Below are 27,251 nucleotides of genomic sequence, written 5' to 3' on the forward strand. Positions count from 1 at the left end.
CGGACCCTATCTTCCCCTGAGAGGACCAGAACAGGCGGCTGATGACGTTCAGACCTCACATTGAGGTCCTAGGTCCAAAGTAACACCAGGGCTACGAGTGGTAGACCGCCACGGGCAAATTAAGATTACCCGAGGATATTTGACGCGCGCTCACATCTCAGTGATCTCACAGGCACAGTTGTTTCCAGTTTTCACCTCCACCCACAAAATAACATCTGCTACGTCTGGGATGCAACCAATTTTCTCGTGCTCAGCAGCCTGATGCCAAGAGTAATAAAGGGGCACTTTTTTGCTCTAGCGCCAATCCTGGTATTCACCTTAGTTAATACCGGAGTTTTTTTTCCTTTTCGGTCTAGTTCTTTAAGATGATGTTGCAAATGTACGTGTTCGCGTACGTGTTCGCGTAGTAAGAACCGCTAAAATATGTCCTAGTTTTATTTTACTTCGATTTATAGTCTTGCTCCCTTAGTCACCAGACAGTGCTTCCTAGATGTTGGCTATCAAAGCGAACACGCATTTCTTCTGACCTGTCCTCTTCCTCCGGCACCGTATTTCGATATCACGAACAAATAAATCAATGACTTTGCAAATGCGGTTGGTAGATTGTACGTTGTCACCGGCTGCGTCCGAAATCGGGCCAGTATGACGCAGGTAAACCACTCTTAGTTGGTTGAGTCACCAACTTAGAGGCGAACCTGTCAGCGTCACGCGCCTTGTCGATCAGGCGGGGTCCATAAAGTTGTATACTAAATAAACTCTCACATACTACACCCGCGATAGAGATGCCGTCGATGCGCATTTGTGCTGAGCCGCCTGTACTTTCGTTCACCAATGGGGCAGTCGAGAACGTTCTAAGGCGATGTCTATAGGTCATACATTGACTTTTTTGCTATCGTGAAAACCCTCAGTCTCCAGTACAACGCGCGCATTGCATCCTGAGGTGGGTCGAGGCGGCACCAGCAATCATCAGCAACCGGCCCACTGAATGCTCAAAACGTATTACGGAAAATTCCGAAGCCCAGAGGACTAAACTGGTTCCTGGCTAAAGTGCAACCTGTCACAACCGCTCTCCACCGCAAGCGCTGGTGAGGTGCCCACCTGGTGCCCCAGGAGACGACGTTGAGGTTGATGATCGAGTAGAGCGCCAGGATGAGGTACATGGCCGGCACGAGGAGGAAGTAGAGCAGGCCATGCACCAGGCAGCCCACCTCCTGGGGGTGCACGAGCGCGGAGATGATGAAGATGAGCGCGGTGGCCACGAAGAAGATGGAAGCGGGCGACGCCATGCCATCCTCGCGGATCTGCAGGGCGACGCCCACCACGACGGCCGCCATGAGCAGCGCGTAGGCTGCGGACAGCACCTGGGCCACCAGCATCTGCTCGGGGAAGGGGAGCAAAGGCACACGCGGGTTATAACTGCGCTTCTGTCGCCGGGGCGGTGGCGAATAAACAGGCTGCCATGAAGCGTTATCCTATAAAGTCGGTGCCATGGTACTCGGTGCATGCAACTACAGCACAAAGGCAGTGACGTGTCCGTGTGGTTACCGCCCCAGCTGCACAAGCGGAGCGACATTCTGTTCTGATATAGGTGCAATTCTTGCACTACGTGCATGGTGCAGAATGTTAATCAAACGTAATTATAGACTTCGTCCCACATACAAACCGACCTAAAGGATAGCAAACTCTCTCTCTTGTGTGTTTTGGGGTTGTAAGCGTTTAACTGTGCGCTCCGAGAGGCTTGCACGGTTCACTTTTAACATCACATCGTCATCACCTTTGTATGTACAAATCCAACCTTCGCCCACTTTACCTGTGCTTGAGCGAGAGAATAAACAACATATTTATTACCAAAAGCAATGAGGACGAGTACTAAGTTCAAGTCCCGTGGAGCTCTTCCAACCTCAACAGCACCCAAAACCAGCAGATGTTGACCATTTAGGTCGCAGCTGGCCAGAACTCAGAAGCCACTATTCAGCGTGAGAATCAAAACTTTGCCTTAATTTGTTTAATTTCTGTATGAATGAAGCATCGTTTGCTGCCGTACAAGTGCTGGAATGGCGGGAAGTGGGGGGGGCATTATAAAACACGAAATCTTTCGAATAAAACAAATTTGTATGTTGTCTGCATGGCCCCTTTAAGCGGGCACTGGCGGCGAGCATGCAAGCGCGTGTTTGGGCCGAACGCATACAAAAAGGCGTAGGAACCTCCCCGGCATTTCATGCCCAGAATAAGTGTAGACCCATTCTTGGGCTCAAGCCCGCTGAATAAGTGCAGGAAGAGCAGCAAGACAAGTGCCGTACCTGTACAGTCTGTGAGCAGCCGAAGCAGGTGACGACGAAGGCCAACACGGGCAAAGCATTGATGGCTAAGGCGGTGAGGTTGGAGACGCCGAAGCATGTGACGAAGGCACCGATCAGCATGAGGAAGATTGTGCCTGGGCCGAGCAAGGTTCCCACCGTCAGCATGCCCTGGTAGGCCATGTAGAAGTGTGAAATTCCGCCATTGTTGCGCGTCGTCTTGCGTGCGTCCATGAGGATGTCCAGGATGTTAGCCATGGTCGATGGCGTCCAGCGGCGCCGCTGCGTGAAGAACTCCTCGAATGACTCTGGGCAGCGCGTGTAGGCGTCCGATGCGGCGCTGTACTCGACGTGGTAGCCCTGCTTCAGCAGCAGAGTGCACAGCCAGCGGTCCTCCCCTGCGAACATACCGATGCCAACGACCAACGGTCACTTCTTGTCACATGGCCAATCACGGAATCTGGGTCGTGCGGGAGCATCCTTCAATGCATCCGTTGTACAAATAGGAATCAAATGACTTGTTTAGATGGATGTCAGTAACGTAGCCTAACTACCACCTTATTTTATAGTGTTCTCAACTTGCTCAATTTGTTTACCCGGAGGATACTGCGGTGGTATTCATGTGGTTTAAAATTTTTGGTATTGCTTGAAAAAGAGCAACAACCGTTTGACGTGTGGCCTTCGCAACACAAGCGCCACAACACTAACGAGGTGTGAACGAGCCCAGCGCAAACGCATGCAACGCCGGTATTGAGCAAAAGTAAGGAGTACAGGAGAGTCATGAAAATCTGTGTCCTGTAATTGACGCCCGGTGTAGGATCATGGATCGCTTCCCATCAGCCAAAGATTAGGAAGTCGCCATTCTTTCCGTGTCTTTACCCAACGCCGCCCGTTTTATCATTGTTGTCGCTACTTGATCGGCAGTGGCAGTCGCCACTTGACCGGCTTTCCAGGAACGCGAAGCGTCGAATGAACTGCTTGGGGATCACCCTTTTCCAGCAAAGCTGATTGCAGCCAGAAAAAAAAAAAAAAAAAAAGGGAAAGAAACTGGTAACAAAAAAGTTCGTCGACGTGGGTTTCATGTTGCCCTCCCCCTTTCCCAACTTTGCAGGCGGACGGAGGGTGCACACAACGGAATAGGGGTGAAGTGAGATAGGGGAGAAAATAGGGGAGGCGACGGCGGACTTGCAGAAAGTTGGCATTGGCACTGTGCCATCACCGGCTAGGCACACGTGTTTCTCCTGTCCAGCTCGTCTGCGGGGAGGCAAGCCGGCGGAACATAAATTTGTAGGGCTAGAAAATTAGCTACGCATGAATTTCGAAAGTGCTCTGTTATGCTCACAGGCGCTTTCTTCTCCAGTTCGACCGAAAAAAAAAGTGAAAAAAAAAAACAGCAAGCAACCTGAAGCACGTGCCATGAAACTGAAGCGCGTGGAGTGCACCCAGATGTCATAGGTTCTTCCCTTCGTGCATTGTGAATGAATAGCTTTACGCAGGGGAGCAAAAAAAAAAAAAAAAAAACACTGCGATCTAGTTAAGACCGGCTCAAGTAAACAATCTCTACAATTTGTAAAGAAATAGAGAAGATACTGAGCTCCGCGCTCAATGGCGACCCATCGAGCAGGAGGAGCAACGGAGGAGCCCCAATGACAATTCATAGGACAATTATTCATATATTATCAGCTATTTCCCGGCATGTATAACTTCTTTTTGGGCCGGGACTTCCATTCCTGCGGGCGAGCGGCAAGCTTCTTCGTGGCTACATCACCTCTGTTACGATTCTGCGCGCCGTTACCATGTTCGCGCGTCCTGCAAGTTGTAAAGCTGCCTCGGACAGGTCGCAGCGTGCCTGCGAACGGCCGGTGCGCGGGCGCCTCCCCGTCGGTGATTCGAACTTCAGCGATTGAGAACGGATCGTGTAGCGACTTACCCACAGGACACCGCAGCAGAGATCTCCTCTCTCCCCTCTATCAGGCTCAACGAGCGCCGCTACTAGCGACCCCTCACGAACTCTGGAAAGAGTGCGTGTGTGTGTGTGTGTGTGTGTGTGTGTGTGTGTGTGTGTGTGTGTGTGTGTGTGTGTGTGTGTGTGTGTGTGTGTGTGTGTGTGTTTGTGTGTGTGTGTGTGTACTATGTTCGTGCCGTGTGCTCAAAAAACATTGCGAAAAGGCACGGAGCCGTTATGGAGAGTGTGTATAATACCCGCCCTCTCGGGGGATAGTTTATTCATTTTAGAGCAGCGAATCCATGGTGTCGCTCTGCTCGAGTCCTGTACTGCAATCTCGCCCATAAGGGCATTGTTCCTGTATTGATTTGGCTCATCTCTCGCCATGCATGAAACCAGTTAAGTTTGCCTTCGGCTTCTTGTCGTCATCACCAAGGGAGCATCCTTTGCTGGCCGCTCGACCACCGCGCTACCTCACATGACGGATGCGACGGAACCCGGTTGGGGGTCGCCTTGCCGAATGTAACACCGCGCGCCGTCCAAGTTATGTCCGCGGCCGCATCAGTGCTCTCGCCGCATGTATGCCGCGTATTCACGCGCAGAAAATGCTTATTACTCATATACCGAAGCTCGCATATAACGCACAAATTCAACGTGACGATCGAGCTCGTTATAAGTGGGCTCGACTGTATATAAACTATAGACGCACCTTGGTCGTACTGTACAAAGTGCTTCGCCTCGGTAGACTTGGTGGTGTATGTCCTGAGGACGTTGTCGGCCATCAGTGCTTCACTGCGGAACAGTGAGAAGCAACCGGGACTGCAGAGAACGCAGCCCAGAACATGCTCGGTGGACTTCTGCAGCCAATGACCCACGGCGTACTCGAACTTTTGATACCACACCATCGGACCTGGAACGGCATGGTCAGGTGCTAAGTGGCGGCGGCCTATTCGATAAACAGTTCTAGACTCACTACAGCTTGCGCAGGATGGGATGAGGAAGTCAGTTCTTTTTTCAATGAAGCGGTCAGAAACACACCAACCGCAATATGGCGTGTACAAAGTAAATAACAAATACGCATTGTAAACGAAGTAAACAAAAATACACATTGCATCTAGACCACACTTGTACCCACTCCAATCGGGCACAAACGTCTGCTTGATCCACATCGGAGGGATTTCAACGACTTCTCTGTGGCATATCATGGTATCAAATATGTGAACTAACTTTTTTTCGTTTTGTCATGGAATGCCACGTCACCGCCTGCTCAATTAATTTCGCAGACCTCCCGCAGTCTGCCCAAGATTTCAGAAATGAAGGAACCCGCGCTTCATGTCTTTCGAAAAGTGAGCTTACCTCCGCGCAGCGCGCATGCCTGCCTACCTGATCCTGTTGGGTGCACGCGTCCGCACGCAGCTCCTAGTTTGGGATTGTTCTTCATGTGGTCCAGCAGGTAGAGCACGGACTCGGGCCGGAAGCTGATGTCGCCGTCCAGGGCCAGGATGTAGGTGTTGCTCTTGCGCAGCTGCTTGCGCCGGTCCTCGATGGGCGACGCCTGTAGGCGGTGTCCCAGCAGGTAGTACATGTACATGACCTGCGACCAGCGCTTCTTGTTCCTGATGCGGGCGCGGTCCTTGAGGTGCACCACGAGCGGGTTCCGGCCCGGCATGGTCCACTCGAGCCGGCCGCCGTACGGGGTGTCCAGCATGAGGGGTGGGGGCAGGCAGATGTCGTTCAGTCCGTACACGCTGCTGCTCGGCGACAGAAATGGGAGAAACGGGCAGGGGGAAACGTCAGGCCCTTCCGCCGTTTCCGAGGCTAAAGCGCAGCACGGGGGCTTCCTGGTCTAAAACGTCGATTTCGATTCAGTTTTCTTCTTCAACTTTGCGAGTTGGCAATGCAAATGCATTCCGTGGCTAGGATGGTCGGATAAAAGTTATCGTTCCGAAATGTGAGTGATTGCAGACTCTAATTTGAAGTGTACATTCCCACTCCTCGGGAGTTTATGCAAACGATAACTGGGAGGCCTGTCATGTGAGCATGGCAACAACCTTCTTAATCCGGAGCCCTGGCTGCATCAAAACCAAAGACTGGTCTAAAATTGCATCACGTGGAGGAGGGGGAGGGGGCGTGGTCGCGCCCTGTAGTTTTCGCGGTACTAGCTTCGAAAACACTTGGAAAGGGGGAGGAGAGGTGCTTTTATTTCCACTCCCATAAAAGGAGACAGAGTTTGTGACAGCGTTCTTCGAAGTTTGCTCAACCATTGGGCAGAGAATACAAGAGAAGCACAGTAACAGCGCGCCTTCTTCCTATTTATAAATGGACACTTATGGCAAGGTCAGCGTTGGTGGTCTGAAGTGCTATACTAGGGTGCGTATTTGGTACATATATTATGCTCGAGAGCTACAGGGGTAGGGGTAAATTAATTTATAACATGGCGAAATTGCCAAGACGGGGTATGCTGTTTGCCCTCCCCCCCCCCTCTATTCTTTACGTCACAAGTTGGGAAAGCAGATCACTGCAGCTTGTTGCAATGCTTAAGACAAAACTCAACACCGATGCTTGACAACGTGAGAAGCAATGCGAGTGGAAAGGTTTTAGTTGACAGTTTTTCTTTTAACAGCACAAAAGTTTAGCAAATCGTTAGAGTTCTGTGTCTGCGGTTAAAAATGCCAAGAAAATGCCGAGCGCGCGTGTGTGCGTGCCTCGCGGCGACTGCCCAGCGTCCCCAACGCACGCTTGTCAGGTCAAGCATACCCACTTAGGGGGATTGGTACGATTGCCCCCCCCCCCTAAAAAAAAAAAAAAAAAAAAACTCCAGCGCTCACTGTAATCGTTTTCTCGGAACGAGAAAGACTTTAACGAAGCTTACACTTATAGCAACAATGATGGAGTAAAGGTCAAAAAAAAAGCAAATCGGCTGCAATCGCGGACTGAAACCGTTGTGGTGGTCATGAAGGTTGTGTACATCTTCGCTACCTTCAAGTCTTACGCGTTAGTGTGAGCTTGGCCAGGATGTGAACCACCTTGCCGCTCACACTTTCTTTGCGGTCAAAGAAGATGCAAGAAGCGAGGGAAATTTCTAGTTTACATGTTAATTGCCTACAGAAGAAAACGCATCCAGATACCTAATAAACACCGAAAAACTACGAAAAGTTAAGGCTGAGCTAAAGAATCATTGTTTAATTTGGGGGAGTTACACGTTATCACATCCAGATAAGGATCGCTGGACCCTTGCAAGTAGGAAATCCTTGAGTGAGTGAGTGAGTGAGTGAGTGAGTGAGTGAGTGAGTGAGTGAGTGAGTGAGTGAGTGAGTGAGTGAGTGAGTGAGTGAGTGAGTGAGTGAGTGAGTGAGTGAGTGAGTGAGTGAGTGAGTGAGTGAGTGAGTGAGTGACCCTCGTACCGGAATTCGACATCGTTGTCAATAACAATTTTCACCATATGTTGTTTACAGTTCGAACATGTGGGAAGCGTCATGTGTGTTCCTTACATGCCATTCACGTAACAGGCCACGCTAGTACTAGTAATTAACTAGTGTTACTAGGATATAAGCCAGGCGATGCGTCAGTGCACACAGCTCTGTCTTGCAAGGACGAAGGCCTGGTACAATTATACAAGCATGCCAATGCACCCGTTGCCATGGCCCAGTGCCTAAGATGTATTGTGTTCTGTGCCCGAGGACACGGTTTCGGTCCCGGCCGCGGAGGCTGCTTTTCTGATGGAGGCGAAAAGCGGAAACGCCCGTGTGTCGATTCAAAGTACGTTAAACATCCCCAGGCAGTCAAATATAACCCGGAGCCCTCCACTACGGCACACCCGATATCCCTGGTGTATCTTCGGTGCGTGAAACCCCATAATAAAAATAAAGTATGCAAATACACACGCACATGGGAGGCTAGGGGGCAGGGGACTCATATACGGGCCTAACCAACGAATGAGCTTTGAGGTTTTGAGGATATGTAATGCGGAAGCGAACGGCACGTCTGTTTTGTTTGGTGCTTCTGTTTTGTTTGGTGCTACTAAAAGCGTTTGGCAGATCCTCTTTGCAATACAGACGTTCGTGTCTTCTTCAATCCCCTCGATATCCCAGGGGTATTAATCATGCATATGTCGGCCGACAACGACGGGAAGCGTAATACCCTCGCATGGTTGTTACTGTTTTTTGCCTCCACGAGAAAAAAAGGTTGCTGTAAGCGGGGGTCGAATGTACGGTCTCGAGTTCAGCAGTGGAATGCCTCAGCCGTTGAGTTGGTGTCGCTGCGGTTTCAGCGAGTTGGGCTGAACCATCATTTCAAAGTTGTGTGCCATGTACGCGACTGGTTATACGACCCCCAAGTCCCCATGGCATAAAGCGATTTTCTGAGATGTCAACAAGTTCTAGTTATACAGTTCCTGTACATTTACATACGTCCAGATTCCTATTAATTGACCACCCAGATGCATACGCCTTACTTGGCGAATACTGCGGCCACTTGGCCAATCAGAGGAGCTTAAAGAAGGATGTGCCCATATTTCCCGCTCTCCTTCCGGCTTCCTCTGTGCACGACATAAAGGGGAATTTGGTGCGTAAAATGAATGAATGTGGTTCTATTCTATGCTTTGATGCACGTGTACCGTGAAAATAGTTGTCAGCATGTCGGCCGATTCCGTTCTAAAAATACATTTATTGCTCCTTAAACCATGTTTGCCTCTTTACTGTACATACCCTGTACGCCATCGACGGTAGATTGAACGTCGCGGATGCTTACCAGGCAGCTTCATTCACCGTGTTGATCAGAGTCCGAACGTAGTCGTTGATCACGCGGCCTTTCTGACCTCCTGCGTCTTGGCCGTCTCTGAAGGCGTCGTCAAAAATTATGTGTGCTGGGCAAAGAAAGGATAGGAAACAAGTTACTTTAAACGCAGTCTAAACAGATGTTATATTCTCTTTTATAAGGAACATGTCCCCGTATGATTTCGGAGAAGGGTTGTTTTAATGAACCTATTTTAAAATTGAATCGATCACTGTTCTCTGTTTGGTCCAGCCTATAAGCATTCGGACGTGCCGTCCGTCTATGAAATTTTTAAAATTACGCTTGTCTTCGGCGCACTAAGCTTTTTGAAGGTTATTTCTCTAAAAAAATGTTGGTATAGGTGTGATCATGGCGCATTAGAGGAGCTTACCATCATTTTATTTGAATGCCGACGCCTTTATTTGTTGTTTTACACCAATTCGGCGCAGCAAAAGTACTGATGACCCAGTCAACAGCTTGGTTGTTTGTAGGGGGTGTGGAGGGGGGATTTTAATAAGTGTAGAGTTGTAAATTATCTAAGGCCAAGCATACGATAATAAACATTGTGGAATACAAAACATTCCCTGCTACATCGTTCGTGGAAAAGCCCATACGGCTCCATTTATATCTCGATGTCACTACACGGCAGACGCTGCTTTCCCTGTGGGAGTTTGCGCACTCCTCAGGCGTAGACCGCCGAATGTACCCTTTAACCTTTAACCCCCCCCTGTCCCCCCCCCCCCCCCAAACTTCCTTCATTTCCAAGGATGACCAACGTGGTGATCACCATCACATGTATTTCCGATTACGCAAACCGAAACAACACACTTCCGACCACTTCACAGGACACGCGGACAGTTGCAGACACAAAATGTCCCGCCGTAGTCGCACCCTCTCTAACGAACTTTTGTTATGTTACACATGTATCGTCCATCTGTTAGGAGTTACTACGGAATAATTGCACCGCACGCCAAGTGTTATTTTTCTAAACGTTCTTTTCTTGTTAGTACTGATGAGACTTGAAAAAAATTTTGTTGTGACACGAGTAGAAAGACAGCACCAAAACTGCATATTCGTTAAGTAGTTTCGCTCGCATGAATACCAAGAAACATTTCAAAAGGCGGAAGAAAATTTTTGCAGGGTGATTACCCGTTCTGTTTGACCCAATTGCGCCCTTTTAAGTATATTCTTTGCGTACGTAAAAGGAGGATAACGCACTGAGCACCTCCAGGTTTTAGAAGAGCGTTTGAAGGGTGTGTAACGAATGTATAGCAGGTAATTGTATGCCACGACTTATTAAGTATAACACTTGAAGCGATTTTCTAACTTCGCATTACGATTGAAGCTTTCCAAATATTCACACTCACTTGTCTACCCCAAGCTTCATAAGATTAATTTTAAAACCAGCGCTAAAATTCTGCTGTTGCTTGTGGTGCGCTTCTGCCTTGGACGGGATACATCATTTTTTGTGTGTGTTTTTTGCTATGTTCATGTTGTAACACCTGTCTTGAAAGTGGAAAGGTTTGTGGTAGCATTTTTGAAACGCTAACCGCAGGGCATAAGCCGAAACCGCATTTCGAGCGAAATTAGAATATGCTTGTTCGACTTAAATTAGAATATGCCCCAGTGGTTTGGGGCCCGTTTACTAAAAAAGGCATTTCTCAGTTAGAGAAGATTGATTGATTGATTGATTGACTGTAGGGTTTAACGCGCCGACGGAACGCAGCGAAGAGAAACGCTGTAGGGCTCTAGATTAACTTTGACCACCTGGAGATCTTTAACGTGCGTCTAAATCTCGTACACACGGGCGTTTTTGCTTTTCGCCTCCATCAGAACTCAGTTAGAGAAGGTGCAGAGAAAAGCCGTCCAATTTATTTACCGTAAATACTGTAGGCATGACTCACCATCTCTTCTGATGAAAGAAAATAATATTCAAACGTTAGATGATCCGCAGACGGGTCAGTCGGCTGATATTTCTGCACGACTGCTTGTTAGGAAAAATAAAAATACCTCTCCCCGGCTGCGTTAAACCACGTGTACCTAGGGCTACGAGACGCACTCATGAATTCGTATGGACATATATTTTCGCTCGAACAGATGCCTTCAAAAATAGTTTTTTCCCCAGGACTGTTGCAGACTGGAATTCTTTACCTCTTGATGTTTTAAAAGCAAAAGATTTTGCAGAAGCGTTACAGTGTCATCTTTTTTCAAATTAATGTGTTCTGTCGGGTTGCTCTTGTAATACATGTCTATAAGATGCAGAGTATCATGAATTGTTTCTGATATATTTATTGCCTATGTACTCTTGCATACTCGTTTCATTCCTGTGTTTTGTATAGCCCCTCCTGCTTGGGTCAAATTTTTGACCTGCAGTATGTGTAAATAAATAAATAAATAAATAAATAAATAAATAAATAAATAAATAAATAAATAAATAAATAAATAAATAAATATAGCGGAGATGAATGTTTGAAAAATCATTCTAACTTTGTAAAAATTGAGGAATACGAAGCACAGTATTGAATCAGACCACGTGTACTCTATACTCTGGGAATTTCCCGAAAGGAACATCCAAAGCATCTAGAAAACCGCGGAGGCGTGAGTCCCAGGCAAACGTTTGCAGCCTGCCGAGCCAGAGAAGAATTGTCTTGGTGGTCTGAACGCATCCACTGCCTCATTGTCCGTTGTAACTCACCTTCGAAAACGTAATAGAGCTTGACCTTAATGCGCAGGCGCAGCCTTGAGAGTCGGCGGGCGCTCTGGTCGTAGTCCATCCTGAGTGACAGGCAAGAAAAAAAAGCGTTTGTGGTCCTGCGAGCGTCACTAAAGAAATTGGTTCAACAGCTTCGGCACTCTGCTAAAATGTTTCTGATGGCAAATTGAAATGATCCCTGCGCGAAACAAAAGAGTATAACCGCTACTGTTGCGCGCTTTTTGTTATTGCAAAACTGCTGATTGTTCGTTTTCCTGTTATTTGTAATGTTTCGTTCTTTTACTTGTGCTGTTTCGTGTTTCCCTTTGCTCTGCCTAACGACCAGATAGCGCGTTTGCAAGAACGTCAAGGGGAAGTAAGCTCACGCCGTGTTTTAAGTGCGAATGCACTTTATAAGCGACCCCAAACCTTCCACCGCCGGCGGCGGCGGCGGCGTCCGCAGTCCTCCTCTCCCTAGCAACGGCGTGGAGTGGAGAGGAGCGTCGGTAGCAACGGCGCGGTGACGTCAGTTCACCACGTGACCGCGCTCGCTCCGCCTCCTCGCCGTGGCTGCGCGGGTGCGCGCCGCTCCCCGCACCGCTCCTCGCGCCGTGACGTCATGGTATGATGTCACAGCGCGCCTCCTCTCCCCAGCAGCTGCCGCGCGCCTCTCTCTCCACCGTGACGTCACACTCTCTCCTCTCCCCCTCGCTCGGCTGCAGCTGCCGTGCGCCGCTGTCCCTCTCCCCTTGCGCTCGCCTCCTCTCTCAGCCACCTGGCTCGGCGCGCTCGGCGCGGCGTACCCCCCTATATATGCAGCGATAAACTGCCAGACCTCCGTGGGTCGGCTCGCGCGCGCTCACGGGCGAATGCCAACGGATTTTAACTTTACTCCCCCTCATAGCATCACCCCGTGCATTCGCACTTAACCATGTTCACCCTCGGGGAAATGCTTGAGAGTTTTTTTACTTTTCAGGATATTCTCAGCCATTATAAACTCGGACGTGAGACTTACCCAAGAGAAGACGAGAACCTTACTAAAAGCCAGAAAGTTATGTGGAGGGAGGTGCGAACGGGGTATTTCGGAACCCGCAACTGCTAAGCAAATGGCACACCGAGGTGTACTGCCCTCGGTGTAAGGGCTGTTACGGTACAGCGGACTTGGTCCACGTGGCATGGACCTGTGCTATAGCTTTGACGAGCCGGATGAATATAGAGAATCCTGGCAGCTTGGAAGAAGTTGCTCAACGACAAGTCATCGGTCTCACCTTGTCCGCCTCCGCGCATCAAGATATCCCGGCCGACGGTTCGGGAGTATGATTGGGGGTCCAGGCAAAGTCCTCTACTCCCTTTATCTAATTGACGGGGGCAAATAAAGTCTCCTCTCTCTCCCTCTCTCTCTCTCTCTACTATAGATACTTAAGCTGGCGCAAGACGTGCCTTCCAGCCAGCGGCTGCTGAGCATATCGCATATTCGCTTGCCACAGCGTACTCGTGTGAATACGGTATCTTCGTACCTGAGAAGAGACTTGAGGAGCTGCAGCATCTCATCCTTGGTTTCGTGCCACATGGTGGCGCACGCATAGATCCTCGTGACGTCATCGCCGTCGTCTAGTTGGCTCTGTCTCCTCGACTCACGTCGGGAGTTCGCCTCGTCATCTCCTGGGGAGTGCCCGATCGTGTCCTCCACCGTCCGGCCTTGGCTCTTTTCGTCCTGCACCCGTTTTTAGCGTCAGGAATTTTTTTTTTGCTTTAAGAGGGAGGAGGGACGGTGAAGTGAACTGAGTTCGTTAACACAAAACTTCACGCAACCGCGATCAAACTGTCAACGACGATTCCACAGAATCAATCGGAATGATCGCGCTAGGATCACCGTACCCTCCGTCGCTATGCAGGAAAGCAATGTGATTCCATCCCGTTAGCTTGGCCTATAAGCGTACTGCCTACCACCAACACCGTGCTGCAGTACGCATGAGGCGAGAGCCGCTCGTTCTCAACAAGAGCGGCCATCTTTTCTTTTCCCCTAACATATATGTACCAATCATAAATACCCAGAACTACCATCCGAACACTGGCAGCACGTGTCCTCGGATTAACTAGTTCTGAAGAGTGCTGAGGGCAGTCCGAGAATTTCCTTCCGACCGGAGGTCCCACAGTAATACAAGAAAAAATTGAGCGCGGGATCACGTAGTAGCCCGCGGACGGTCCGGGACTGATAACAGAGGAGGCACAGCGTTTAGGTAGATAATCACGCACAGAAAGGATGGTTTCTGCTTCACTTTTTTACGCGAAGCAGTATTATTATTGGCCGATTTCCTGCAAAAATGCAGACAGTGGTGCGAAGCTTGGACGGACGGGCGGATGAAATTTTTTTTTGTTTGGTGATCCAAGAAAAACTATCGCCTATAAAAACAATAGAGAAGGAACGACACTAAAGGGTACAATATACATCTTACTCGGATCTGGAGCATGCCCAGAAGGCGAAATATTCCTCCACCGAGAGTGCAAGACCGAAAATACGAATTGATAGTCCCTGCTCCTACAATTGTCATGTGAACTAGTAAGCTTTTTAGTCAACACCATCGTCACCAATATCGATATCCGATTTGTGTCTCCTGCAATGACGAAGACCTGTCCCATAGGTTTAGGCCTTAGGGAAGGTTTCAGTCGAATACTGGACCAGTGTGGGAGATCCTTTTCTGCTGAGAAAGTACTGTCTGACCCGCGTAACCCTTGTGGTAACCCTTAATTTCTGATTATGTAAATTATATCGGACAGGGCACTATTCCAGACCTGGAAGTGAAGTGGTGGGCATGAGCTGTACCAAATTTTCAGGATATCTATAGGTACAAACTAGAGGGCACTGAAGCCGAAAGCTTTCCTCTGGAGTAAAAAACACTGGCTCAAACAAGCCCACATTGAAAAAATTCGAATCGTGAGCCCCAGCTCCTGCTACTGCCATACGGAGCAGTAACGTAATTAAACGCTGTAAAAAAACAGAACGACAACAACGAGACAGGGGAACCAGTTAACACAACTATACAGGATTTTAAAGAAACGGAAAGAGCACGTGTTAAGGTTGGCTTGAGCTCCGATTCGTTGGCTGGTAGGGCATACAAATTACCTTTTCCGGTCCACCTGGGCGTCGGATGTTCAATGCCACGGACTGCTCCAGCAGGGCGCTTGTGTACGACGGCCGCGCGAAGATGCTGTGAGTGTAAAAAGCGATTGGTGGTCAGGGCAGCTCCTGGGCTCCAGGCGCCGTTTTTTCCCAATTTTGGAAAATTGACAAAAGCAGTGCTCTGAGCTTGACTCTGGCTTTTCTGGTATCACTGTGTCGTGGGCAACAGTTTTGCTCTCCTACCACAAATTATAAAAGCGCGGATAGGGGAAATGCAGTGGCTGCGATAAGGAAGTGTGCCATTTTATCGATTATATGTTATCAACTACACTACACAAGCGAAAAAATCCGCGGAAATTCAGAGAATTGTCCACTAAGGCGCTTATGCCACTTGTCGAGTTCTTTACAGTCAGATTTTAGAGTCTTAACAATTTACAGTCAGATTTTATAGTTTTGACAATTCTGTTCCAACAACTAGCTGCATTTACTCTATTATAACCATTACAAATGGAACTTCCACCAAATCTCCATTTTTTGGAAATGCAGGGTGTTACACGGTTCGCCACTTTTCGCTGTTCCTTCGTTTATTTTTGGTTTTCCAAAATTCTATTCGATTAATTACCGCCATTTACGTAATTGTTGCGATTACAGGTGGAACTTCCCACAAACCTGACTTTTTGTAGAAATGCAGGGCCTTACACGGTTCCCCAGTTCTCGCAGTTTTTTTTTCTATTTTTGTTATTTTTGGGTGTTTTAAAATTATTTTCGACCGTTTATCTCGATTTACCCTATTATAACGATTACAGATGGAACTTCCGCTAAATGTGCATTTTTGCGGAAACGCAGGGTGTTACACTGTTCATCATTTTTATAGCGTAGCAGTTTTTGCCGAGTACGTCGCCAAAGCCAGCACCGTGTAACACGCTGCGTTTCCACAAAAATAGAGAATTCGCGGAAGTTCCGCTTGTAGTCGTTATAATAGTGTAAATAGAGGTAAATAGTAGCACAAAATTTCGAAATACTCAAAAATAACAAAATATAAAAAATGCGGGAAAAGGCTAAATGTGTAACGCCATGCGTTTCCCCAATAATGCAGATTTCGCAGAAATTTCCCCTGTAATAGTTATAATAGCGTAAATGGAGATAATTAGTCTAACGAAATTTTGGAAAACTCACCAATAAGGAAAATATAAAAAATGCGGAAAATGGCAAACCGTATAACACATGGCATTTCCAAAATATTGCAGATTTCGCGAAAGTTCCACTGCTAATCATTACAATAGGTGAAATTGAGATAATTATTCGAACAAAATTTTGAAAAACTAAGAAAATGAGGGAAATACGAAAAATTACGGAAAACGGCCAACCCTACCCTGCATTTCTACAATAATGCAGCTTTTCCGGAAGTTCCGCTTGTGATTGTTATATTAGCGTAAATGGGGTAATTGGTCCAGAGAAATTTTATACAACAAAGCTAAGAAAAGTACAAAAAGTATGGACAATGGCTAACCATGTAACACCGTGAATTTCCACAATAATGCAGGTTTTACGAAAGTTTCAAATGTAATCGTTATAATACAGTAGAGATAATTCTTCCAACTAAATTTTAAAAAAACTAAGAAATAAGACAAATATAAAAAATAACACAAAATGGTGAACCGTGTAACCGTTCGCCATTTTCGAACGACTAACTCGCTCAGTTAGTCGCCCTTCTAGGCTATCCGGACAACGAACACACATGTTAGCCCTGTGTACGGGCCACCACGTCTCCCACATTTCTTTCCACCAGCCCCTTCCCCCACTGATATTTCCTACTCGTGGTCTAGCTGGGCTGCTCCCCCCGAAATTCTACGGACCGTCCTGTGGTCCCTCTTGGCTGCCCACACTGAAACTCTGTGCACCTCCGCCAAGCCCGCCACCGTCGGAGGACCGTGGAACACCCCCTTCCTCCGCGGCTCGGACTTGAGCTGCCGAATAAAGTTTGCTCTCTCTACCAGAAAAGCAGCACGGTGGCCGTGATTGAGTCCGAGTTCTTAGACTCAGCAGCACAATGCCCCAGCCACTGAGCCACTGTGGCGGGTAATATTGCAGAAATAAAATGCGGAGGGCAAGGACAAGCGCGAACTTATAAAGAAATCACCGGCGCCCGCACCGGCAGGATTCAAACCTGCGTCTGATAGTCAGTCGTCTTACCCACTCGGCTACGACCGTGAGTTAGTATTGGAGATATAGTGTACTAGAAGGGAAGAGGTGTGTCGTGCTGGGGAGCGCGGGTCCTTTTTGCTATGAAAAAAAAAAAATTATGGAGCGCAGGCATTCCCTAGAGAACTCCTGTTGCAGCCAGAACCCCCCCAAAAATTTCAACAAAACTCAACAGTTATTTACGGGTTGTATAAAACTTTATACCATAAGGAATAAGGAATAATTTACAAAACTATACTTGTAAGCAGCGGCCGCCAGTGGCGCTGCTTACAACAGGAGTTCCTCAGCAGAGATTTTCATCGCAAAAGGGATTCCTCAGTGTGTACCGAACGACACACCTTTCTGTTCTAGTGCACTGTACCAGAGAGTCAAACGGCTTACTCACTCGACTGTTACTGTGGGGAGAGGAATCACGCCACCTGCTCGACACAGCACACGTCATGGGGTACACGTTGCACCTGCGGGCGCTTAGTTTAAGTGTGCGCGTTCCGTTCGTCGGCTCTGCTTCTTCGATCTACTTTTTCTTCGCCGTTATAGCAACAAAGATGGAGTAAAGTCGTTCCCGCAGCGAAAAAACAGATCGGCTGCAATCGTGGACTTAAACCGCCGAGATGGTCGTGAAGGTTTCGTACAGCTTCTGTATACCTTCAAGTCTTACGCGTTAATGTGAGCTCTCACCCGCACCTGCAACGTCCCCTTCCACTAGGCCTCCCACAGTCTGACGCAACTCTTCTTTGCCGTCTCTGGCTGGGGGTGGCATTCACAAATGCTTACTCCTACTTAATAGGAATGGCAGCAAGGGCGGAGTGCGAAACGTGCGGCACATCGGAGACGATACGCCACGTTTTATGTGAGTGCCCACGCTACTCGGCTGAAAGAAAAAAGCTGTCGTCAGCGCTGAGGAACCTGGACTCTCCGCGGCCATTTTCGGAGGAAAAGATTCTCTGTAAGGAACTATATTACGTTTTCTACGGGCGACGAACTTGAACACTAGGCTATAGACTGAGGGCCTCCAGTGACAATCACTGTCAGTGCCTCAGTGCTGGGCATACGTGTCTGGTCCATCTTTTCCTGTTTTTTTCCTGTCTCTTTTTTGCCCATTTCCCCTTTCCCACGTGCAGGATAGCAAACTAGGCTCTAGCCAGGTTAACTTTCCTGCCTTTCTTCTACATTCTTCCTTCCTTCCTTCCCATAATTTTTAATTTCAAGACGAGTACATATTCATGATGATGATTATGAGTATGTAGGTTATAACGATAAACCTAACGGAAGATTTTACCAACGTAACTGCGCAGTGTACAGACGCGCAGTCGTTCCTTATACACCCAGCTAAATCATGCACCCCCCTAATAATGCCAGCTTCTTCGCAGATAAGGATTCGGAGGTCATGGTGACACTTTTGTTGCCCTCGCCCTACGCTTCAGCATCTTTTACAAACTTCCGTGTGCGCTGATCGGGTTCATGTGACACAACAGTACATTCTTGAAAGAGCGGCGACTCGCAATCATGGCAATTAATGGCCAAGTGCCCATACCTTTTCTACTCGATTTGCATGTTCACGAAGCATCGATATGGCACCAACCAATTTGGCAAATATCAGGCCTACCCCACGACAGTGGCAGCTTATACACAAATGCAGTCTACGTAGTGATGTCGGTGTTTAAGACCAGACCGCACTTTCCCTTTTCTTGACCCCCAATGCAGCTGAAACTCGCCCTCCGCAAGCACTCGGAATGCACCGGCAGGTTCCCGTTCTCAGCCAGACACTTGAACACCGCTTCATTAAGATTGTCAGAAGAGCACTGGCGGGCTCTCTTCCAACACGCACGTATGCAGTCCTTGGGGCCTGCTGGTAGCAGCAGGCCCACCCAAGCGATGCAGAAGCATTTATAAAATAGCAAATAAAGATGTCTCTCTCTCTCTCTCTCTCTCTCTCTCTCTCTCTCTCTCTCTCTCTCTCTCTCTCTCTCTCTCTTTCTCTCTCTCTTGCAACCGGACACGTATCACCGCATAGCCTCGTCAGTTTTTTAGGTGCAGCCTGCCCATCAATATGTTTAAGGTTGTTTAAAATGCTGGCCACATAGGAGACGACCACCATTCGAAATGGAACCCGCGATGTTGTACTCAGTAGCGCAAAGCCTTGGCCACCGAGCCACCACAGCGGGTACGAGACTGGACAACCGATATGACTGCGTACGCTATATAGTGCAGGGTTCAGAGGAAGCAAGTTTCAGCCAGGTATCATCTGAAAAATTTATAGCAACCCTAAATTTATATTGCACACGATTTTGTAAATGTAAGCGAAGCATCAACGACACAAATCTGCCATATTTCTCACCTGTCTTCAGCCGCCATCCTCGGTGTCCACGACTTCCATACAGGGGCTGTGAGCCAGGCGAAGCTCAGTGCCCAGATGATGCAAAGCCAGGCATGCTCGCGAGCGAAAAACTGGGAGCAGCTCCCTTCGTAGCAGTCGAAGCGCATGTACAAAGGTATAATTTCGTCCCCAGCGCAAGCTTCCGGCGAAACACGCAGGATGCAAGTGACGGTCATGAGGACCGCCATGACCGGCCCGCTGATGGTTAGCGGTAAGGCCACCGAGATGGACTGCATCTTAACCCTGCAGGCGAACACGCAGGCACGGTAGGCGATGTAGCTGGCGCCAACGTGGACGGCAGCGACGGCGACCGGCGGGAGCCTGCGGGTGTTGAATGAAAAAGAAGTTAGAACTTAATGGCACTGTTTTCTGAACGAGAGTACTGAATAAACTGATGAATAACAGGAAGACAAGTGATACTTGTGGTAAACGTGAACTAGGCGCGCCTAAACATCTAAGGACTTTTAGACAAGAATTAAATAATTACTAATGTGCAGCATGCCTTTCGAAGCAGGTACTCGACCGCATCTCTATAGTAGTTATTATGCGATGGCCACAGTGATTGACTATGTTGGCCAAATTGACGCGAATGACTCGATTTATCTAAACGATTCAACAGTATTTAACATTCGAAATTAGTAACCAAAATAAAACATTAAGGCATATCGTTCCAAATTTCATATTTAACTGGTCGTAAGAGCAATGTTAAAACGCAAGGAGGCTGTTCTTTTTAGATACGATAGTCTTTCTTGGGCTACTTAAACCCAGATATTTTGGTCTGTCTGTATGTCTGTGACTCGATTCAGCCACCCGGCCAAAGTAACGTGCGTACTGCGTAATAGTCTTATATACTCACAGCCAAATGTGAGCGTCTAAGCCCGGTTTATATGTTCATACTTGTCAACTTTGTTGAACATGAACAAGACATTGCGCAACTATAAGACCGAAAATTGATACACAAGGGATATTTACAGGGTTCCTTTATTTAAAAATTCATCGATTCTTGGTTTTTTGATAGCAAATGATATTCTACATCTACTGCAGAAAACCAACCGCCGCCTACTGTTGCCCACGCCACCTACTGGCGGCATTTGAAAAATCACGCGGCAACAGCAGCGAAAGTTTCCACTAGCTATGTTCCACGTTCTTCTTGGAACGCACGTGGAGCACGGCCACGCGGTTCTATAAACCTTCAAGTCGGCCGCCTGGATTCACGCGCGTCTCCACCGTACTGCAGCGCTGTCATCGAGGAACCTGGCCTGTAGCAGTGGAACGCGGTAAATTCAAATCACCTTGAGCAAACCTTTAGTGTGTTTACCTTGGGATGAGCGCGACGGAACAGGAACAGCATGAGATGTGAGCGCGCTGTTGTCTGCTAGTCGCTCCACACGTGTGGGTGTGCCACCAAGGCGGACCACCCGTTGGCGCTTTGTTGACGCCGTATATCCGTACCACTCCACAGAGGAGGGCTTTATAAAGTGAGAAGTAAAAAAGGTTTCCCACTATCTGCTTTCAAAAATGAAGAAAAAATGGTGCTTAAAAAAATAAAGCAGTTCTACTCAACGTGAGAAGTGTCAGCTGCGGACCAGTGATTCGCCAAGAGGCCTTTGGTGTCCTCTCTTAACTAGTTTCACTATCCGCCTGGAGTTGATACCGAAAGTAGTCAAGAAAGGACACCGCGGCCCTCGAAAGCGCCTAAAATGAGATCCTGGATTGAGTTTCTATAGTTTTGGGGCCTTTAATGTTTGAATTTGCGATTTTGTTCCTGTTTTATATTATTGTGTACTTAATAGCGGCCTCGCAATGGCAGCGCAATGCTTACTCCTAACATTTTCCCTAAATTGCCGCGAATCCTGCATTGGTTTGTTTATCCGTGTATTGTGTTTTACCGCCCGGCCGTGCCCGGCTGTGTTATCTGTGGGCCAAGCGAAGCGCGCGTTCCATTCTTCCTTTTTATCCCGCGCGGGTTATCTCATTTGGTAGGGAGAGTGTTTTGCCCTGTCGTTACTGGACTAGAATAATCTTCTGTGATATCCAGTGTTCTCGATGTAGTTCCATGGTCCGAGAAACGATCACGCCGAAAGATAAATGCTCGCCGAGCAGACTCCGCGGCATTCGAATCTCCGACACTCGCCTGCGCATGTCACTTTGTTGATTGCTGGTTCGCCGCCGCTGTATTCTTTGAGTTGCTAGGGGAGCACAAGTTCGCTCCAATAAACTTGCTTTTCTTTCAAGACAGCTGCGTCGTCTTTCGCTACGTGACAATATGGAACGTGTGCCTGTTAGGCCCATTGGGATTGACATTGGCATCGTAACGCGAGGGGTCCAGGTCCGGTCCCGACAAGGGGAGCGGTGATGTTTTCGAAGCCTCTCTTTGAGGGCGGGACGCATTGCTACTCGTTAGCTACGGCGACAAGCCGGGTAGCTAAAGTGCTCCGCACTTTCAAGAGGTCCTCCGGGGCTCCTACGTAAAACAAGCAATTCAAGTCGCTGGAAACAACTCGACTATGGGTATCGCACATCCTGGCCAGTTAAGGGTGATACGATAAGCTCAGTTATTGCGATGAGTGCCGCTTATGTAATGAAATAAGGCTAAATGCCAGTTAAACGTTGCGTGAGATTTGGGGCATTACCTCAGGGTATGAGGTACTGGTTTCACCTTTTAGCAGCAGTGTTACGATTCTGCGCGCCGCTCCCATGTTCGCGCTTACTGCAAGTTTTGCGAAGTTCCCCGGTGTGCAAGAAAGCCATAAGTGGCAACTACTACAAGCCTGCCTCGGACAGATCCCAACGTGCCTGAGCACGGCGGGCGTGACTCAGACATCGGCGGCTGCAAAGGGCATGTCGCGACTTGTCCGGACGCCGGAGCCGAGATCTCCTCTCCCCTTTCTTTCTTTCCTCTCCCCCTCTCGCAGACTCAGCGTGTGCCACTCACACACTCTGGAAAGAGTGTTGTGTACAATGTTCGCGCCATTGGCAGAAGCACTAGGATAACTGTTTTGACCGTTAGGTCTTGTGGCATAAATACGCGGTGCCTCGAGTGCAGAATTCCAATTCGTATTTTTTAGCAGCGAATCCATGCGGTCTCTCTGTTCGGTTCTTGTACTGTAACCTCACCTGTAAGGGTAGTGTTCTTGTATTGCTTCGGCACACCTCTCGCCATGCAGTAAACCAGTTAAGTTTGCCTTCGGCTTGTCGTCAACTCCGAGGCAGCAACCTTTGCTGGCCGCTCTCCACCACGCTACCACACGCATGACGGAGGCTACTGAGCCTGGTTCGGGGACTCCTTCCCGTATGTAACAGCGGGCATTCCGCCGCAGCTGTCTGCTCACCCTTCTTTATTAAATGGGCCTATACAATAGATACAATAGAGACGCTTCCCGTACTACCAAGGTATAACACTCACCCTCTCTCACAGAAGCGGTGGTCCATGCCAGCCTCGTCGACGAACCCTCCTGTGTGGCAGGTCTTAAATCCGGCCCACTGAAACGCCGCCTGGAAGTTGGAGAACAGTTCCGGCGCTGATGCGAGCGATTTCGTGGCCAGTGCTAGCGTGGCTGCGAACACGAGCAGCATTCGCCAAAGCGGCAGGACGATTGATGTGAACAGCCGACTGCGCTCCAGGTCACGCTTAAGCGCTTCCAGCTTCACCAGGCGGAAGACGGGAGCATTCTCGTCGGCGAAGCACTCCCACCATGCGCACGAGGCCAGAAGAACCGCTGGGGCGAGTAGTGGGATACCGCGGTCTCCAATGGACCAAAGCACGATGCCCGAGCACTGCGCAAGCACTGCCAGGCAGTTGAGAACCGTGTTTCTCGGCGACGTTCCTCCCCTGTGCGACAGTGATGCGAGCAGGGCAGGAACTACAGCCACGCAGCTGGAAACCAGGACTGCGCGCTGCGCGTCCAGATAGGGTAACACTTCGAGGACAAGGAGACAGACGCCGATCACGTGTAAGCTTTCGAGCACGAAGACCTGCACAACAAAAGACACCAGATTGCAGGGAAAAATCGGCGACAGACGAGCGAGGTTGTTTAAAGTAGTTTTAGACAGTAAGCTTCTTAAAGAAACCAGGAGGAAAGAATGACTGCCATTATTACAGGCAATTTAAAGCCGTTTAATTATCTGGCATTTGGCCCTCGATGGTGGAATGTGAACTTAACGACATGCTACTTGAGCACGAGTTTCAAACGCTTACGTCTCCGATTCAGATTTAAGACTTCGATTAGAGAGGATGACGTTGTTTCGTTAGTTTCTTGCCAACCTATTCAAGCGCATTTCGTCGTGAACCGCTTGGCAGAAAGTTGAAGCGGTATACTGCGCAGTTTCGAACGGCTCCAGAAGTTGAGCCTCGCGCCAGCGTATGCATCTCTCCCTCCCTCTTTTGAAGCTCTCAAGCTTTTTTGGTTGCTCACAGTGCGATGTGAGCAGTTTTTTGGTGGCGCTTCATGCTCCGATTTTAGGGATATGTCAACTATCATGGCAACCCGTGTCGTACGCTCGACTTTGAGACGCAATTCGAGGTTCTGAACGGAATCAGCAAGGGAGACGTGTTGCGGACTAATAACGATGCGGTTTTGGGCTCTTTGTTTAGTTGAAAGTTCGGTTAATTTGAAGTTATTCTGCGGTCCCCATGAACTTCGTGTTAGCGGTAGTCTACTGTATGAGCCGAACCTGTATATTCGGATCACTTCTCGGCCTGCGACCGGCTGTGGCTCGTATGAAGAACAGGATCTCCTACTTCTGAGGCGAACACGCGGAGAAAAGTCGATGGTTCGTGTTTACCGTCGGTGGATGATGACCGCTTAGTGTCCGCGCAGTGAGTGGACTGGAAGAAGATATTCTGCGTCGGTCACACATAGGGATGCAATAATCTGCCAGCGGCGAAGATGAACCACAAAATATCAGCAACACCTGTCCTCCGTCGCGACACGCCTACTAACGGTGGCCATGGTCAACGCGAAACTCATCAAGCGAGTATGCCGCTTTCAGAGTTTCTGGCGCGGTGCGATGAGCCTGATCATTGATTCTGATTGCTGAGCGTCAGCACATCTGCCCTTAACGAAAATATTGCGTTAAATTTCAGTTTCAACAGCAACTTTTTGTGTCCCGTTTGGAGCAAGTATGTTCAACTGTCAGGAGCGTGCACAGCTGCTTCCAATGGCAAATCGGGAGTAGCCTCTCGGCCAAGTCACCTCAGTATACAGTGAAATCTTTTCTGCCAATACCGATTTTGCTGGAACTCGATATGAGTCGCGACGTATTTCTTGCTGCCGGTCTCCCCCGGCCTATCTCGCTTCGTTCAAAGGTTGAGACCACGTGGGCAACCGCTCGTCGCGTCACTACCAAAACAATAGATTATGGAATTGTTCTGGTGTGTTATCATAATGTCGCGATGGATGTACTGGACCGTATCATGTTCGAAAAAAAAGCGCTCCTTTTGTGATACCTGAGTGCACGTGTTGCGATTGAAGCCGACGTGACTTCTTTAAGGGTTAAAGGCGCGCGGGTTGGCACTCAATAATCAACCAATGTTAATAGCTCAAAAGAAAAAAAAAAAAAAACAGATGGAAGACGGAGAAGCAAGCATAGGCGCAACATTCAACTAAATTTTATCCCAAAATCGATGCTTAAGTCGCTTAAGAGCAGCACGCATGCAGTACGCATATTAATGGAGGAGGAGGAGGAATAAACTTTATTTTTATAATATCAAGGGGAAAAATTTATTTTTAAACTCCACGAAAAAGCCTCTGATATACCGACGATCAATCTTTGTAGTTCGTATGCGAACTTGTGAACAAGTACAAGTAACAACTACCGATGGAAACAAACACTGGAGTTTTCCATCACAGCATGGTTTACCGTAACTACTACGGTCGGCGAAGAAAAACAAAGCCAGAGCTGCCGGTCGGGCTGTTTTGTCACCCTCCCATTTTTCCGTTGTGATGTTTTGGCGTTTCGATGCTTCGTCACTGCGCTGTTTTGTCGCGTGCTGTTCTGTCTCGGTGCCACCTTCGAGCACGTATCCTTTGACATGGTTTACTGTTTGTACGAAAACAGATGGCTGCGGGTAGTCTTGGTCGTTCCCTTTCGATTTTAAACAAATCTAGTCGGGGATGCCGTGCCCCTGAAGCTATTCAGGAGAACCCAAAACGCTGAGCCATGTTATAGCTATGCAAATGCAGCTGTAACGGCTTCATCACCACATCCAGACGAACCTTGAGTTAAAACCTTTCCCGCATACTATACAGTGACTGACTCGCCATACCGCCACCTATCAGTGACTCAGTTGGGAGAACACTCAGTGCTGCGGCCGATGCTTTCGCGAAAATGTAAGGCAAAATGTCAAACTGAAGTTTTGAGATTGTGTTGTTACTTTATGCATATTAGGTGTAAGATTTACAGTGAAATCTCGTTGATACGTTTTTCACGGGAACCGGAAAAAAACGCATTATGCGAAAATCTTATTATGCGAACAGGCTAAAAACAGGAGGAAAATATGCATACTCCGTCAGCAAGTGTCTTTTACCGAGCAACGTTGAAGTTGCTGGTCAATTTGTACGGCACTTTCTTCTTTTCAACGTCCAGGACTACATTCTTTTACAATGTACAAAAGAATCTAGCGGTATTTCTCGCTTCGCCGGGCGCTGTTTTGTACGACATTTCGTGTAGCTCCTTAAATCGGTGACTCGAGCCGCCGGACGCTTGAAAGCCTTCGAGGAAGAGCAAGAAGAGCGTGGATACGTCAACTTTTTCGCGTAGTACTCCGACCCTTCGACGTTGACTCCTGGCGCTTTAACTTCCTTGAATCAAATAAGAAGGACGTCTTCCGGGGCGATTATGATACGTTTCGCAAGATGGCGCAGCGTATCGCCTGACGTATCACCCTCATTGGACGGGGCGGCAGGCCTGGCAGCGATGTTCCGCCGCAAAACCGGCACTGCCGAGGCCCCAGCGGCTACGTAACGTACAGATCGTGCCTTTTTGGAAAGCGGCTAGAGCTAGTACAGCGAAGAGTGAACGTGAGATTTCTAGAAATACCGGTCAAGAGCCACTTTCGCGATCGTATTACCAAAACGTATTGGGCCGAAAAACGTATTGTGTCGAATCGTATCAACGAGATTCCACTGTATAAACAACGATAGTTTTTAGTGCGCTTTCACGTTTTGCTGACGCTTGGCAGCAAAAATAATCGTTTTGAAGTGATGGACCAAAATGGTCGTGGTTTTATGCATGGTTTCATTACGTTAATAAAAAAGTAGTTGTATTGATAACTTGTCACTTTCTTAACTGTAACAGTGAACCATTACTTTTGTAGGTAACGCGCACGTGCGGAAACATTCTGATTACTTACCAGCAGGAAAGTTTTAGGTCGAGGTACTCGAATGTCCTGAAACATGCAGGTCCACAAAGCCCTTAGGACCGTCAATATTTCTGGCACAAGCATAGTGAAGAGGATGACCCACATCCAAGAGATTCTTTTTGCTTTGTCAATTTCGGGCACATGGTCAGCGAGGTCATCTAGAACAGAGAAAATAACGCCTTTGTTTATAGCGTGTATGCTAAATATCTGCACAATCGCCACATAATGTCCATCACATAATACTGCGGGCACGTGGAGGAGATGATAGGGGCACATATTTCTTGCAGGACCCTAGATGGGCGGAGGATAGTAATAACAGGTTAAAGGGACACTGAAGGCAAAGTACAAGTTGTTCTATAACGATATCTTAACTAATTCAGAACGCGAATATATCACTCTTGCGCGTAGCTATTCTAAAACAAGCTAGAAAATAGGTAAAACGTGAAGACAGGCGTCGCCGCCACGGGCTGTACCACGCGAC

General features: G+C 48.3%; 1 protein-coding gene across 1 annotated transcript in view; it reads right to left on the minus strand.

Annotated features, from left to right (window-relative positions):
* LOC144170660 (chitin synthase chs-2-like) overlaps nt 1-27,251 on the minus strand; it is a 65,953-nt gene that overhangs the window by 9,194 nt on the left and 29,508 nt on the right. The window contains exons 3-13 of the mRNA XM_077700591.1: nt 26,762-26,928; nt 22,814-23,382; nt 19,369-19,728; nt 14,832-14,916; nt 13,225-13,421; nt 11,711-11,790; nt 8,992-9,106; nt 5,626-5,993; nt 4,952-5,152; nt 2,301-2,695; nt 1,099-1,376 (exon numbers count right to left, since the gene is read on the minus strand). Of these exons, the coding sequence (XP_077556717.1) occupies nt 1,099-1,376; nt 2,301-2,695; nt 4,952-5,152; nt 5,626-5,993; nt 8,992-9,106; nt 11,711-11,790; nt 13,225-13,421; nt 14,832-14,916; nt 19,369-19,728; nt 22,814-23,382; nt 26,762-26,928 (2,815 nt within the window). The remainder of the gene's footprint in view (nt 1-1,098; nt 1,377-2,300; nt 2,696-4,951; nt 5,153-5,625; nt 5,994-8,991; nt 9,107-11,710; nt 11,791-13,224; nt 13,422-14,831; nt 14,917-19,368; nt 19,729-22,813; nt 23,383-26,761; nt 26,929-27,251) is intronic.

This window comes from Haemaphysalis longicornis, unplaced genomic scaffold (assembly GCF_048455015.1).
Source record: "Haemaphysalis longicornis isolate Haplotype H1 unplaced genomic scaffold, Haemaphysalis longicornis Haplotype H1 scaffold_2, whole genome shotgun sequence".
NCBI lineage: Eukaryota > Metazoa > Arthropoda > Arachnida > Ixodida > Ixodidae > Haemaphysalis > Haemaphysalis longicornis.